The sequence below is a fragment of the Fusarium oxysporum genome, genomic scaffold (genome assembly GCF_000149955.1).
Source record: "Fusarium oxysporum f. sp. lycopersici 4287 supercont2.52 genomic scaffold, whole genome shotgun sequence".
Lineage (NCBI taxonomy): Eukaryota > Fungi > Ascomycota > Sordariomycetes > Hypocreales > Nectriaceae > Fusarium > Fusarium oxysporum.
This window is the reverse complement of record NW_017264853.1, coordinates 4,718-19,485: the sequence shown is the minus strand read 5'-3', so window position 1 is coordinate 19,485 and position 14,768 is coordinate 4,718. Positions and strand designations below refer to the sequence as shown.

Sequence of the window (14,768 nt, the reverse complement as noted above, 5' to 3'; positions counted from 1 at the left end):
TACTACCCCGATGCGCCGCTGTGGGGTCCTATGCATTGGGCCCATGCCACGAGTACTGATTCGGTTCACTGGCGTGAGCAGCCTGTTGCATTGTACCCGGCCAAAGTGAGCAACTCTAGTGACGATTCTGGCCGCTTTACTGGGAGTGCAGTCGTCGACAAGAAGAAGAACGAGTTGCGGCTTATTTTGACTGACTACATCAACCTTGCCTACCACCCTGACGCAGTTCAGGAAAGTGTAGTCACGGCTACGAGCAAAGATGGGGTCAGGTTCAATCTGTCCAAGAAACCGATCATTTCCGGCCCTCCAAAAGGAGAAGATCCCTTCTTCCGAGACCCCAAGGTCTTTCGTGACCCAACCGACAACAACTGGAAAATGGCTGTTGGCGCCACCAACGGCAAGAGTGGCCAAGTACAGCTGTACGAATCCGATGACCTCGTGTCTTGGTCCCATGTCGGTATTCTCTATACTGGCGACGGCAGCACTGGAAAACTATGGGAGTGTCCCAACTTCTTCCCACTGGGCGACAAATGGGTTCTCTTTTATGGCGGAAATGGACTCGGTTGGTACGAGACTGGCACGTATAATGGAACGACGTTCACAAGCGAAAAGCGCGGACTGGTTGATGAGGGCCCTGCTAGTTACGCTATGCAGTGGTACAAGGATGAGTCAGGCCGCGATCTGGCGATTACCTGGATGGCAAATTGGCCTAGTCCCAAGTGGCCCAGTCGTGTGAACGGATGGGCTGGGCAACAATCCATTACACGCGAGCTATTTATCCGCAAAGATGGTGGTTTGGGTCAACGTCCAATTGCGGAGCTGAAGAGTCTTGCATCTGGCCCGGCCAAGAAATTTGGAGCTACGAAGGTTACATCAGAAGGTTTCCATGTCGGAAGCTCCAAAAGCGCTAGACTCACCCTTGTCGCCGATCTCGCTTCGTCGGATGCCACATCCTTTACCGTCTCAGTCTTTGAGTCTGCCGGTGAATCCGTACTGCTGACATTCGATAAAGGCGCTGGAAGTCTCACCCTTGACACTACTAATGCTGGCTATGGCCAGGCAGGAAAGTGGAAAGCCTTTGTTGCTAATGCGGACGACAAGAAGTTCAACTTGGATATCTTTCTTGATAGATCTGTTCTTGAGATTTTCGCAGGTGATGGAACCGTGTTTTCGGCCACTGTCTTTCCTAGGTATCAGGAGTCGCAGGATATTAGCGTAGTTGCGAATGGAGGTGCTTTGGCAGTGGAGTCGATTGCGCTTACGCCACTCGGCTCTAGCTGGTGTTGATTCTTACTCCGAAATGGAGATTATCTGTTTTGATAAATCCTTGAATTAAGAACAGTTGCTGAGTGCGGACGGGAACTTGAACGATGCAATTCGAGCATATTATTACACTAGGCGTTCCTAAAGGCTTGACGAGAATGTGATGAGCCTCAGAAGAGTCGTTCATTGAGTGTTGTCCTCGTGCGGGGTATTATTCCGTAGAGTTACAGCATACAGCGACATTACTAACGCAGTTGTTTCTAAAACACATACAATGGATGACGTTTTCAATTGATAGTGAAGTTATGACGGTAATGACTGACAAACCAAAGCGTAAGGAAGAAAGACAGTAACGCTATGTCTCGGAAGCCCACTGTCAATGATGCACACGCCGACGGGCAGCAATGGGGTAACGAAAGCGGAAAACGAAGGAAATGAAACCCTCAGCATGTCCAATTCCAGGCTGGTTGCCGTCATCATGCGACAGAGCGTATTTCAACGGACTGTAAGACGACATTTCCTCCAGTCGTGGATAGAGACAGTCTGTTAGAGCTTTCGCTTGGAAATATCAGGTCCGAAATGACCACTTCGCCAGCTCCCCCAAATACCTCCACCGAACACATGTCTACCAGAACCCGCAGGTGTGCTACATTGTTGGAATCTGGCGAGAATGTTGCTGTGTGAATACCACCGGCCGCCGAGTTGTATGAGATATTGCCACTGGCACGGCGATCAACAGTCAGGGCGCCATTGGATTGAGCATACTGGATGACGGTTTGTTCCGAGTCTCCTTTGCGGACTGCTAGGGATAGGATGGAGCCTTCAGTAGGAACAAAAGAGATGCTGATATCTAACGCAGTTCCGCGACAGTCAGACAAAAGCGTGGTCCCTGGCTCGAGAGTCTGATTTGCTATGTTGCCAAGAGATGTACCGACAGATTCGAGTTCGATGACAGGCTGCTGAATAAAGCGCAACTCGCCACCAATCTCTCGCAGCTGCAAGGTACGTGGGAACGACAGCATGCCCTTCCAAGCATTGGTTGGCGGGTCGACTCCATAGCTGTTCATGACCGAAGCAAGGATCTTACGGCCATCGGACGTGGGCACATTTTCCCAGCTATAAGCGCCATCCCAATCACGCCCAAAATCTAGCCACATGTTGGTTGGATCAACAGGGTCGGGGGTGAAGGTGGCGCCGTCAAACGAGCCAGTGACTGCAAAAACGCCATTGCCACCCGCGGGAGACCCCTGGGCAGGAGTAACTATCAGGACCCATTTAGTGTCTGAAGAACCCTCGACGGGTAGATTAAAGAGATCAGGCACTTCCCAGCCTGTGATACCACTGGGAAGTCCGGGAATACCGTCATCGGTGAGATCGTTATGCCAGGTCCAAGTCTTGGCGTCAGGAGATGTCCAGAATGACAATTTGTTTTGTCCTCCATGGGCGAGGACCATGACCCAAGTTTTTGTTGCAGCGTCAAAGAAGACCTTGGGGTCTCGCGTCTCTAAGCCACCGGTAATGTCGTGCGGTTTCTCCTGTGCCTGCGAGATGATCGGGTTTTCGCTGTACTTGATCCAAGTCTCCCCTTGGTCTAGGCTATAAGCAAGTCTCTGATCCTGTACTCCGGTGTCTGGAAAGTACCCAGTATAAAAGGCAAGGTACGGTGGGTTTTCAGATGTTCCAAGACCAGATCTATTAGCCTCATCAAAGTACGAGGTCCCTGTGAAGGCTTGAACCCCATTGGCACTCGAGATTGCGACAGGGAGATGGTTCCAGTCAATCAAGTCAGTACTGGTCGCATGGCCCCAGCTCAGGTTACCCCAAAAGTTTCCGGTGGGATTGTGCTGGAAGAAGAGGTGCCATTGGGAACCGATCTTGATGAGGCCATTGGGTTCATTCATCCAGTTTTGTTCTGGGACGAAGTGATAAAGAGGACGAAAGTCGTCAGCTTGGGTGAGGCAAGTGAGAAGAGAGATTAAAGCAAGGCCCACGAACTTCGTAGGATAAGGCATGAACCAGGCCTTGTGACTGAGATATGTAATCATTGTACGTTGCGATGGGTGAAAGTGAATCAAGGCGAAAAGGTTTGGGAGAAGTAAACTAAATGGAAGTTGAGAGATTGTTGTTTCTGCCAAAACGACTCAAGGCGGTTGGCCTAGGGACTTATATAGTGTTACAATTCCTCATCGAGCTGTTGAAGTGACTGGAAGGCACTGTCGATCCCTTGCTTCTACCGTGACCATACTCCCCCGACCCGCATTCTATCTATCTGGGGTAAAGTCGCCGATCTCTTTTAGCCCCACCAGTGTAATGCAACCGTGCCAAAGCTTTCAAGGATTATTGCAGCTCCCTGCAAGCTACAGAAACAGGAGTGGACGTAGAAATGCGGAGAAGCAGGTGGTGGTGCACCACTTGTTGAGTGTGTCAAGTACCTAATGCCAAGGAGTACTACCTTGACACGGCTTCTAGGAAGGCAATCAAGGCATCCCCGGCCTCGGTCCGACAGAACGAGAAGAGATCATAATCTAATCGGGCGTCGGTTACTAAATGACTGATATCTTCATATGGAGACATTGGGAGAGAGCACAGTTTGAGTTTTAACTTGTATACCAGGTGCTGATAGGGGCTTCGTGTATAAATAGTGAAAAAAGAACGAGCCGATATCAGCCTGCGACGCGAGGTTTCCGAGACATCGGATAATTATGAGATCCATAAGCGGCGTTACAGAAAAGTCAGAACGGGCTGTTTCAACTGCAAGAAACGTCGTGTCAAGGTAAGCACTTTATATGGGTGGGTTCAGATGGCTATTCAGTCCCACCATCCCACCGTATTGCCTCTAAGACACGCAATATGTATCAAGCCTCTCGGGTCCGCGGACCAAGCTTGGTGCATAGTCTTGTAGTACTAACTAACATTCATGCTTGCCTTTCCGGCAAAAGTGTAGCGAGGAGAAGCCAAATTGCAGCGCCTGCGCCCGCCGAGGCGTATCATGCAATTATCCCCCACTTGTTCATAACAAGGTCGCGGTATCACCAGTGCCTTCAACCTCGCCGTCGACCCAAAACGTTACCATATTAACATCGACTTCGCATCTTACCACAACGGACCACCCTTGTTCACAGCAACATAGTCCCTTTACTTCTTCCACCTCTGTCGCACCCGCCTCTATAGCCTCACCGGCCCCGAGTAGATCGGATGTCCTCTTTAATCTACACGACATGACGCTACTCCACCACTGGACCGCGTCCACCAGCCAGCAGGTAGCAAAAGACAAGGAGATACGCAACTTTTGACAGAACACAGCCACGAGCGTCGCCCTTCAGCATCTATATGTTCTCTAAGAAATCATGAGCGTGGCCGCTTTGCATCTTGCATATCTCTCCCCATCAGAAAGTCCACGTACATGGAAATTGCCTCGGAGCACCACATCAGGTCGCTTCAGGGATTCCATACAGCCGTCAGCCAGTGCAGAAACGACATTGAGCAAGGATCCTCGGTATTTCTCTGGAGTTTGCTGAATATGTTCTACGTGTTTTTAACTCTAGGGCGCCTCGGTCGTAACAGCGATATTTGCATTGAAGATCATAGGGATCGTGTATTAGGCACCGTTTGGATCCGTCTGATACGGGGCATTAAGTCGGTTATAGAGGACAATCGGCCTGCTATTGAGAGCGATAATTTTAATGCCATCGTAAGCATTGGGAACTGGCGGAGTCTTGATCCTAATAAGAGTATGGGCGAGGAAGCCGGGTACTTTAGCCGGCTTGTCGAGGTATGGGAAAAAAGCAACGAAAAAAAACTTACGACGAGGCTCTCGATGTTCTGCGGAGATACCATGCTCTCGTCACTCAATTTGAGACGACGGATATCGAGCTGACAAATCAGTGGCCAAGTTACAAAAAAGAAAGTGGTTCCTTGCTGTTTATATTTGTTGTTCCAAGCCATTATTTTAAGCTTCTCCAGCAACGCCAGCCAGCGGCACTTATGTTATTTTCCTTCTTCGGGGCCTCATTACATAGGTATAGGAAGAGAGGGTAAGCGCTATTAGAGTAAGTAGTTACGGTTAGGGAAATTGAAAGTTAGTAAAAGAAAAGATAAGGGTTGTGTTGTGACGCGGATAAAAGGCACACTACGGAGGATGTGCAGGGTAAGAAAGTGACGTGTATTCTCGATAATGCCAGGTAAAAGGGGACAGGCTTCTCTTTGTACTGCAGATTATGCTTTTATGCCTTTTATATATGCTTTTTTATATCTTTTTAATGGACTTTTAACACTTTTGATAATAGATTTGAGGATTGCCTCTACAATTTCTGATATTATCGTTTGATCACTGGATTATCTGTTTTATGAAGAAAATCCTGTCTCAACTGAGCTTGTAATTCCCGTGGAAATCAAGTCTCAGAAGTTCAGGCATTTCACCTGCCTGTGTATGACTTTTCGGTGGTGTGTTGTTTGCACCTTTAAAAATAATATCAATAGGTATGTCTTATCACATATATCGACACCCTTTATAACACATAGCGACACGCAGCGACCTCCCAGTCAGTCTTATCCTCCATCAGCAAGATTTGACGTTGCACTGCACCTGTCTCCTCTGATGAGTTCCGGTCTCGCTTTTTGTTTTGCCAAGTAAGGTAGATACGGAGACACAATACCCAAAAGGTTGCAAGTGCAAGACCGATGAGGCTGGCCTTGATACCCTTTGGATAATTTGGAGCGTCATTGACATTGAAGAACTGGGGACCCACAATGTTTCCTGCACTGTACATAATCAACACGCAAGCATTGACCACGGCCCTCTTGGTGAATCCAGCAAGGTTGCTGGTAATAAGGGACATGGCCAAGGGCATGTTTGCGGAGAACGCCAGACTCAAACAAAACCCAGCCAGACGGCCAGACTGGTTGGTTGAGTCAAGAGCGTACATGAGGACCATGCCGATAAGGCTGATTATGGTGAGACACATCATCATGATCGTGCGAATATTGGGAAGCCAAGAGCAAAGAGTGCAGCTGATGATGACAAAGCCGAGCTGCGCCGCCCCTGTGGGCATCTGGATAAGCAGTGCCTGAAGGCCCTTGTATCCAAAGCCTCTGATGACAAGTGATCCAAACGCGGTCAAGCCGCCGTTAGCGATGTTGGTGCAGAAGGTGTAAAGACACAACAACCAAGTCACAGGGTCCTGCAGGGCTTCCAAGGCTTGATACATCTTGAACGATCCTTTGCTGCTTCCTTGAGTGTCAGCCTGAATCCGATATACGGCCGTCTCGCGTTGTGCACTTGACAGCCAGATTGCGTCGGATGGACAATCTGGAAGCAGCACGAGCATGAAAATGCCCCACACGGCTGTGACGGCGCCAAGGATAATAAACAAATATCGCCAGGTCGGCAAGTCACCTTCAAGATGACCGATCGCATACGCAATCAGGCCTCCAAACAAGGTGGCCACCGGGCCGCCACAGAACCACAGACCGTAGCGAAGAGGCTGCTCCCGACGAGTATACCACATTCCCATGACGAGAGAGAAGCCCGGCGCCAGGGCCGCTTCGAACGCACCGAGGAAAAATCGGGTGATCATGAGGCCCAAGAAGTTATGGCAGGCACCATGACACATGAGAACGATGGCCCAGACGATACTGTGAAGCTGTTAGATGAGATCAAAGTCAGAAACGGGAGAATAATACATACACGGTTCCCGCAAGGTATTTGCCAATAGGCAGGCGCGCAGCCAGGAACGCGGTCGGGTAGGACCAGAAAATATATCCAAAGTAGAAGATCGAGGCGACCCATGAGTACTGAGAGCCCTGGAGCTTGGTGTCCGGGATCATGCCCAGCAAGGAACTATAGCTAAGGGACTGCTTGTCAAGGAATTGCAGGAAGTAGCTGACTCCGAGCAGAGGAAGCATCATCAAGTCGATCTTCCACCGCACTCGGCGAACTTCCTCGGATTGGAGGTCAATAACGACATTGTTCTGCACACCAGTCTTGTTGACGTAAATCCGCCTCGAAAGTCGGGGACTGTGTCTCGCTGGGTTTGGAAGACTCCATGGAAGAATAGATCGAGATGAGAAGTAGTAGTGTATAAGAATCGTGAAAGTTGCTAATGATCCAAGCAATAAAGGAGGAGCCAGAGCCCTTCTATTTAACATTTTCATGGCATATTGACTGTGTCAATGAGCACTTGTCCGCATTTTGAAAACCTACCAATCGAGCATATCTATCTCAATGTGGGGAAGCTTATGGTCTCCGGCATACCCCGGAAACAAGAGTGGATTTTTACCCCAGAAAAAGCGCGGCGCAAATGTATATGATTGGGTTGGGAATGATGGTAGCTAGGCGAAATCAGGCATGGATTAAGGTGGTGGCAAGGACAGTGTCTTGCAGCTATTGCTATTAGAGGAGAATATTTCACCCTAAGACAACAACGTCCTAGCCCCTACAAAGCTGTTCCCTTGGACGCAACAAAATCGTCCTTTACATTCTGATAAAACTCATCATCCACAAGAACCATCCACCCAGTCATAGCCAAAGCTTTGCCTGCCGTGATTGTCTGCCGATGCGCCTCTTGGGTTCCCGCAGCCGTAGTGAATTGCCGCGTGTGGTTCTTGGCACCATCGCGGACCGGGATACCGACAAGGGCGTGGAGTGCCGGCATGATTTGCGAGACATTGCCCTGGTCAGTAGATCCAGACATCAGCACCTTGTCGAGATCCAACAGCTGCTCACCCTGATCTGCCATGCACTCCTGAAACCCTTTGCACAATGGCTTGTTTACTACCAGATCCGCGAAGATCTGAGACGACTGAATCTCCAGCTCACATCCAGAGGCCAATGCACCTGCCTCCAGGCATTTCTCGACACGGGCACCCAGCGCCTTGACCCTGTTGATGGTGCGACTGCGAACGGTATATTTAGTCTGAGTGGTCTCAGGAATGGCGTTGGTGATGCCTGGCGCTTGGAGGATGGCTCCATGGACTCTCTCGTCAGGATGCAGCTGCTGACGTAGCATTGAGATGTTATTATAAGCGCCTACGAGAGCGTCGAGCGCATTTACGCCTTGCCAAGGACTAGCACTGGCATGCGCGTTGACCCCGTGAAATGTAGCGACAATGTCGTAGCGCGAGATAGAGGCTCGACCTGCGATGCCAACAACATTGGGGTCTGGAAACTCATCGACTGAGAAGGGATGCCTGTTTGAATGAGTTTTTGTTCCAGGAATGGGGGCGCAGGGAGCTCTCACATCATCAATGAGACGTCCACATTGTCATATGCTCCCTTGCTGATCAGATCGATCTTTCCTCCACCATCCTCCTCCGCAGGCGTACCCAACAACTGTGCCTGGCCCAGAAGCCCGAGCTTCCGGATCAGAAAGGCAAGGGCCATAAAACCGGTAAGGCTTGCCGTGGCGATGAGATTGTGGCCACATGCATGTCCAATATTTGGCAAAGCATCATATTCAGCATTGAAATTGACGCAGCGACCGGATTCGCTGCCGGCAATAGCTTCGAACGCAGTGCTGAGGCCATGCGCGTGGCGGGTTGCGGGGATGTCGTGGGCCTCAAGAAACTCGCAGATAGCATCATGAGCATGGTGTTCTTGATACGCCAGCTCTGGGTTTCGGTGAATCTGTTGATTTGGTTAGGTCGATGAGTCTCTCAACAAATCTGACTAATGCTATAGGCACCTGTTGATTCAACGCCCAGAGAGAGGAATCTAGTGTAGCGATGTATTCATCGACAGCACGCTGAATATCTTGCTTAGCGAACACCGTCATGGTTGATTCTTCCTTTGTTTCGATGATTTGCTAAGCCTCTGGAATTATGTCTCTCCTTTAATGCTGCTCACACGTGAGCGTGCTTTATCATGAACACTCATCTCGGCGCAAAAGTGCATGATTGGGTAGACCAGTCTCTAATGGTCTGGGGATATTGGCCCCACCCTAATAAGTAACTTTTGGAAAGTGAAGTCAAGCTATATCTCCTCGGCGGCGCAAATGTTTCTGATTGCCCGCAACAGTTTCGCGGGGTAAGTGCCAGGGCCCAACTCGGAAACCAGAGTCGGTAAATTAGTCCTCTGCCAGATGCCGCGACAAGTGGGAGGACTACTCTGTAACTCGGTATATTAATGAGAAACTCGCCATATCTTCTGTCTCGGATTAAAAGTACAACTCAATTTTCACCCTTCTCCCTGTTGTTATCATGCCTGCTCTCACCTGGCAACAGAAGGCCTCGGCCAAGCAAGCCGAAGCCAAGGCAAGAATTCCTGCGGAATGGCACTTGCCGGCAGAATTGCTCCAGCAGACCTCTCGTGATAAGCTCTCAGTCTTGGATATCCCCAAGACATGCGGCCTCCTCACTGACCGAGAGCTTTTTATCACAGAGAGCTTCGATGCTACGGCACTACGCGACAAGCTCGCTGCAGGAGAATTTAGTGCTGTCGAAGTGGCCACTGCCTTTTGCAAGCGTAGCGCTATTGCGCAGCAACTCACATGCTGCTTGACCGAGACCATGTTTCCTATGGGCCTGGCGCGAGCCCAACAACTAGACGAGTATCTGGCTCTTCACGGCAAACCAGTAGGACCCCTACACGGAGTACCCATCAGTCTCAAGGAAACGTTCAACGTGAAGGGAGTACCGTCTTCTCTTGGGCTGGTATCGTTTCTAGAACATGAACTATCCACCAAAAACTCAGTGTTGGCCGACATCCTACTGGCTGCGGGTGCCGTGTTCTACGCTAAGACAGATGTACCCCAAACCATGATGACGGCCGATTCTCATAACAACGTCTTTGGTCGAGTTCTGAACCCCATCCATCTCAACCTCACAGCCGGCGGCAGCAGTGGTGGTGAGGGGGCACTGGTGGCCATGCGCGGATCTATTTTGGGTATAGGAACCGATATTGCGGGCTCTATCCGCATCCCTGACTTGTGCTGCGGCATATTTGGCTTCAAGCCTTCCGTGGGTCGCGTGCCTTACGCCAAACAAGCCAGCGTAGCCGTCCCGGCATGACTGGTATTGCGCCCGTGGCAGGTCCGCTGTGTCACTCTGCCCGCGACGCAGAGCTGCTACTAAAGGTCACTTTTGATGCTCATGCAGACGACATGGACGACAACGCTCTTGGCCTCGCCTGGAGCGATCCAGCACCTCGATCCAGCGACACCCTTACGTCGGCCTCTTCCCTGAGGATCCCAAGACTCCTCTCCATCCCAATATGCAGCGGCGTTAGAAGAAGCTGTAGGGAAGCTCAAGGCGGCGGGGCGTCGTATCGGGGACCTTTCTTGAAAACTCCCTTCTCTGACAGATGCAGCTGATATTTCGTTTAAATTCTTCCGCATCGACCCAGATAAGACTGTTTTAGGCCATGTCTCCAAGAGCGGCGAACCTTTCATCCCATCGCTTCGGTTTACCTACGGTTTGTCCGGCAATGAACCCGAGCCTACCCTTCGTGGGCTCTTCGACCTCAATGCGGCGCGAGCTGAGATCACAGGCCAGATGCGAAAGGTCTTCGTTGACAATAAACTAGATGTGATACTAGCACCAGGATACCAATCCTGTGCTGTCCCGCATGACACCTTCGGGGTCCCAGTATACACGGTGATTGGGAATATGATCGACGTATGATTCTCATGATAATTTCTCAAAAAGTCATGCTGACTGCTCATTTTAGTACCCTGCCTGTGTTATCCCATTCGGGCACGCCAATGAGGCTGCCGATGCCAAATTCGTGCGAGGCGTTACCTATATTCCGAACTGTGAGTTATTTTCCATTGATCTTCAAAACTTAGGTAGCTAATGGTTCATATAGATCTTCCTAAGGAGGTGGAAGGTGCTCCTTGCCATGTGCAGCTCATTGGTCGTCGACTGAAGGATGAAGTATTAATGAAGCATGCTAAGGTGGTTGAGCAAGTGTTGTCCAAATGAAATCGTTAACATTAGTCAAAGCTGCAATCATCTTATCAGCCTGAGATTTGTTACTAGACACATTCCTCGCCAATTTGGGACCCTCCAACTAGAATCCGTAGTCCCCTTCCTGTCATCATAGCCCTGTCATCTTGGGGCAAGTCCCAAATATATCGTAAACATTTTTGTGTTCGGGTAACAAGCCCATGTCTTCTGCGAGCTAACTCATCAATCTTGGCCTTGACCAAGCGGCGGGTCTGGGAATCCACTGCAATGGAACCTAGGACGGTCAAGGTCCAGAGCAAGTATGCGAGAAGATTGCTGTGTGTATCGAGAGCATACAGGATAGATGATCCATCTTGCAGAACACGGTATACTTGCTCCATAACCTCTGATTCTGGAAGAATGGGATGCACCTTCAGGAGAATAATATGCATGGCCTCGAAGTGCAGCTGATAGGCATCGTGGCTTGTAGTCTGCTTGAACTGCAGTAGCTGGTAGTTGAGTTCCTTCCACGTCTCAACTTCACCCTCGTTCAGGGGGCGAGTGACACGAGCAAGCCGAGTCACGCCAGCAATGAGAAGGAACAGATTGTATGGTGCATCGAGAACTGACTGAGTCTTCTTGTTCGACCAGACCTCTGCTTCAGGTTGCGAGTTGGAGAAGTATCGGGTCCAGTTCAGGGTGTAGCCAGTATTTGCCAGGGCATCCAGAGACGGGTTGAACAACATCATAAGCGAACTATGATAGAGGAAGGATTCTGCGCAGAGCCGTTCAAACACAGTGACCGACCGAGGATTAACTTGAGTTTCGGCGGAGTCTCGTTGAGTGAGCAGCGCACCAGTACCTGTTAGGTGTAGGTTGAGATTGAATTGTGTATCAGATCGGAGATTCTTGAAATGTGACGACGTTCAGCGTCTCAAGGCCTAACCAAACAGGAAGAATGAAATCAACTCACCTCAAACACGCATAAGAAAACGGTCGTTGCTAGCAAGGCATCGTCATTCCCTGCGTTTGCCGCACGCGCTATCCGAGCCCGCAGATTGTGCAGAGAAGACTGGTAACTCTCCATAGCCAATCGGTCATAGCGTGGCGTTTCCTTATCAAATGCAGCAACAGCAATTATGACTGCCATTAAAGGAGGGCAAACATGTGCCAGTCGGAGCATATATTCGTGATTGAATTACTCAGGGCGACATTCCCGTCGGATTATCCGTGGACAGATTGAGTCGACAAAATGCGACAACAAAGCGACATAGTCGGCGTGTTGCAGAGACAAGCCGCTCAATACTTCATGGAGACTCGGCTGACTCTTCCATGACAAGGGGGCTCGACGGGGGTCGGCAATCAGGTCCGCGGCTGTGGGCCAGGTGCACTCGAGGCCATTGCGAATGCATCCCTTGCACTGGGGCTTGACTTCGTCGCACTTCTTGCGGCGTTTGCGACCTGAATGCGGCGAGTTATAAAGGGAGAGGAGTAAGCGAACAGACATTTCACTCACATTTCAGGCATCCAGTTTGTGTACGAAGCCTAGCCTTGGATCGGATAGGAGATGCCATGGTGGAATGCTCCAGTCGCAAGGGCACTTTGCATTGCTGCCTTGCTTAATACAACCTAAGCTATGGAGGGACGTAGAGCGGAGAAGGATTTAGAAAGGGGGGGTTCAGGGGCGAATTATATTAGTAATTAGAAGGCTAAGGCGGCATAACTGCGGAAACCTGGCCCCCGCTCCTTAGTATACTAACCTAATAAACTTAAAAGTACTAACTAGTGTAAAAGTAGTTAATATATATAATCACCAATTATTCCAGATAAGTAAGTGCTCCACGATACTATATAGTATAAAGGCGGCCTACCCTATAGTACTTCAAACCCTAAATAAAATAGCTAAATATAACACACCTTCCTTTATTATTACACTTTCTTAGTATACAAGTGTTAAGAAAGTGGCCCTGTCTATACCTAAATCCTTAGCAAGTGTATAATAAACGCCTTAATTTACGCTTTGCGCAGGCGCAAGCTGACTAACCTGTCGGGGAAGGGCATTTAAACATACTTCAACACGATGGATAAGCAATTGCTGATGGTTTAAGACAACTGGGAGGATAAGGCGATTCCGATCCGGAAGGCAGAGACGGGCGGTCGCGGGGACGTTATTTCTTTTGATGTTTATGTAAATGTTCTTTCTTTTATATCTGATGGAGGTGGCATTGTCACAAACCGTGGTGTATTTACTTTGACTGGTGGCTCAGAGCATTGTGTAGAGCCTTCCCTCTCACCTATGTCTTCAGCGACCTCAATGCTTGCCTGTAAGGGCGATATGCGGATCATGGCGGCAGGAAGGGATTTGCTTTGGCTGCCTTCCGAATGTCTAATGGTAAAGTGGCTATGGGGTAAAGCACTGTTGTCATAGGCTGTCAATCAGGAAGACTCATGATATTGAGAATTTCAGTGTCGGACATATAGTAGAGAACACCGAACCTAGGAGGTAGAGTTGGACGAATCAGATGTTTCTACTATACAATCTGCGGGCGCAGGAGGCCAGAGTATTCTCTGGTGCCTTCAAAGCCACATCAGCCCCGGCTTTAGATGTTGAAATACATCATCCCATTAAGCATCAAATCTGGAAGCATAACGCCTAGTGACTGGGAAGAATCGGCTTTGGTGGATGAGACATCGGGGGGCAAGAACCACAACATAGCTTAGATGGCCAAGGTGAGCGGAAGGCAAAGATAAGCCCACACAAAGACATACAGAAAGCCATGCCGGGATGGGCAAGGATTCAATAAGAAGGAAATGGAGGTAATTATCTCGCACACTGTCTGACTATGGTGGATAAGCCAGAACAAGATCATCGAAAAGAGGATCAAGAAATTACAGGCGAGGCACCGGTATAGGTGTCGACAATGAGCCAACTGCTACCTGTATGTGCACGGATAGGAGCGGTATCAACGGTCACATCAGGCTACAGCCGTGTGCGTCACCGAACACGCCAAGAGCAACTAGATAGATAACAACATTGTATCGAAAGTATAGGCCGGGGAACTATTAGTCATCTAATTGGCTCTCTAGGTCGCCATGGAGGACAGGTATTAAGGCAGTATCAGTAAGGAAGCCTTATTAGATGCAGATAATCAAGCAGCATTTAGGTCGTTGACGAGACCCAGAGGGAAATCAGGGTCTTCAAGATGTAATGCAGACAATACAAGAGAACTATGGGCATAACGCTTGACTGTTAAGATTTAATGGATCCCAGTGCAAAGGCATATGCGGCAAGGAAGCGGCCAAAAAAGCCCCGGGATAGAGACAAAGAGGACCACCAGGGTCAAGGGTATAGCAACCTCCGATACTATACATAATTAAGGTCTTTACTAAAGAGGTAGTCTTGCAGGGTTTTTAACTAAAGGATGGAAAGCATAGTAGCAACAGGAAACCTAAGGCCATGCAACCTTTAGATATACACCAGGGCTTATAACTAAAGTGCTACAACTATATAAGCGCCTTAGCAACAGGCATAGAGTTGTCTACATTAAAATCTAAATAGAATAGATTAGGATAAATAGCTTTCTTTTTAAATAAAGAGTGCTAGGATCTAAAATAAGCTGCAG

The 14,768-nt window shown here is 49.3% G+C and overlaps 8 protein-coding genes across 8 annotated transcripts; 2 read left to right on the top strand and 6 right to left on the bottom strand.

The window, feature by feature from the left end:
* The first annotated feature begins 16 nt into the window (after positions 1 to 16).
* Positions 17 to 1,385, top strand: FOXG_17514 (uncharacterized protein). Its single transcript, XM_018397523.1, has one exon. The coding sequence runs from the start codon at positions 31 to 33 to the stop codon at positions 1,285 to 1,287; it is 1,257 nt and encodes a 418-aa protein (XP_018258527.1). The 5' UTR covers positions 17 to 30; the 3' UTR covers positions 1,288 to 1,385.
* Positions 1,386 to 1,739: 354 nt separating this feature from the next.
* Positions 1,740 to 3,308, bottom strand: FOXG_17513 (inulinase; the record flags this gene model as incomplete). The annotated part of the gene is made up of 1 exon (XM_018397522.1): positions 1,740 to 3,308. The coding sequence occupies one exon, from the start codon at positions 3,306 to 3,308 to the stop codon at positions 1,740 to 1,742; it is 1,569 nt and encodes a 522-aa protein (XP_018258526.1).
* Positions 3,309 to 5,647: 2,339 nt separating this feature from the next.
* Positions 5,648 to 7,410, bottom strand: FOXG_17512 (uncharacterized protein; the record flags this gene model as incomplete). Its single annotated transcript, XM_018397521.1, has 2 exons — positions 5,648 to 6,897; positions 6,950 to 7,410. 2 exons carry the CDS (start codon positions 7,408 to 7,410, stop codon positions 5,772 to 5,774), a joined length of 1,587 nt encoding a protein of 528 aa, XP_018258525.1. The 3' UTR covers positions 5,648 to 5,771.
* A 287-nt stretch (positions 7,411 to 7,697) lies between these two features.
* FOXG_17511 (uncharacterized protein) lies at positions 7,698 to 9,035 on the bottom strand (the record flags this gene model as incomplete). The annotated part of the gene is made up of 3 exons (XM_018397520.1): positions 7,698 to 8,451; positions 8,502 to 8,887; positions 8,946 to 9,035. 3 exons carry the CDS (start codon positions 9,033 to 9,035, stop codon positions 7,698 to 7,700), a joined length of 1,230 nt encoding a protein of 409 aa, XP_018258524.1.
* A 424-nt stretch (positions 9,036 to 9,459) lies between these two features.
* FOXG_17510 (amidase) lies at positions 9,460 to 10,269 on the top strand (the record flags this gene model as incomplete). Its single annotated transcript, XM_018397519.1, has 1 exon — positions 9,460 to 10,269. One exon carries the CDS (start codon positions 9,460 to 9,462, stop codon positions 10,267 to 10,269), a length of 810 nt encoding a protein of 269 aa, XP_018258523.1.
* On the bottom strand, positions 10,123 to 10,811 carry FOXG_22831 (uncharacterized protein). The gene has a single exon (XM_018403249.1). The coding sequence runs from the start codon at positions 10,647 to 10,649 to the stop codon at positions 10,329 to 10,331; it is 321 nt and encodes a 106-aa protein (XP_018258522.1). The 5' UTR covers positions 10,650 to 10,811; the 3' UTR covers positions 10,123 to 10,328.
* Positions 10,812 to 10,910: 99 nt separating this feature from the next.
* Positions 10,911 to 12,328, bottom strand: FOXG_17509 (uncharacterized protein; the record flags this gene model as incomplete). The annotated part of the gene is made up of 2 exons (XM_018397518.1): positions 10,911 to 12,053; positions 12,119 to 12,328. The coding sequence occupies 2 exons, from the start codon at positions 12,326 to 12,328 to the stop codon at positions 11,235 to 11,237; spliced, it is 1,029 nt and encodes a 342-aa protein (XP_018258521.1). The 3' UTR covers positions 10,911 to 11,234.
* A 15-nt stretch (positions 12,329 to 12,343) lies between these two features.
* Positions 12,344 to 12,774, bottom strand: FOXG_17508 (uncharacterized protein; the record flags this gene model as incomplete). The annotated part of the gene is made up of 2 exons (XM_018397517.1): positions 12,662 to 12,774; positions 12,344 to 12,606 (listed from the first exon to the last, which is right to left on the bottom strand). Exons 1-2 carry the CDS (start codon positions 12,717 to 12,719, stop codon positions 12,344 to 12,346), a joined length of 321 nt encoding a protein of 106 aa, XP_018258520.1. The 5' UTR covers positions 12,720 to 12,774.
* Between the last annotated feature and the right edge of the window lie 1,994 nt (positions 12,775 to 14,768).

Excerpts from the sequence above, each read along its gene's own strand:
- FOXG_17514 (XM_018397523.1), top strand. The coding sequence starts at position 31 with ATGCATTGGGCCCATGCCACGAGTACTGATTCGGTTCACTGGCGTGAG.
- FOXG_22831 (XM_018403249.1), bottom strand. The coding sequence starts at position 10,649 with ATGAAAGGTTCGCCGCTCTTGGAGACATGGCCTAAAACAGTCTTATCT.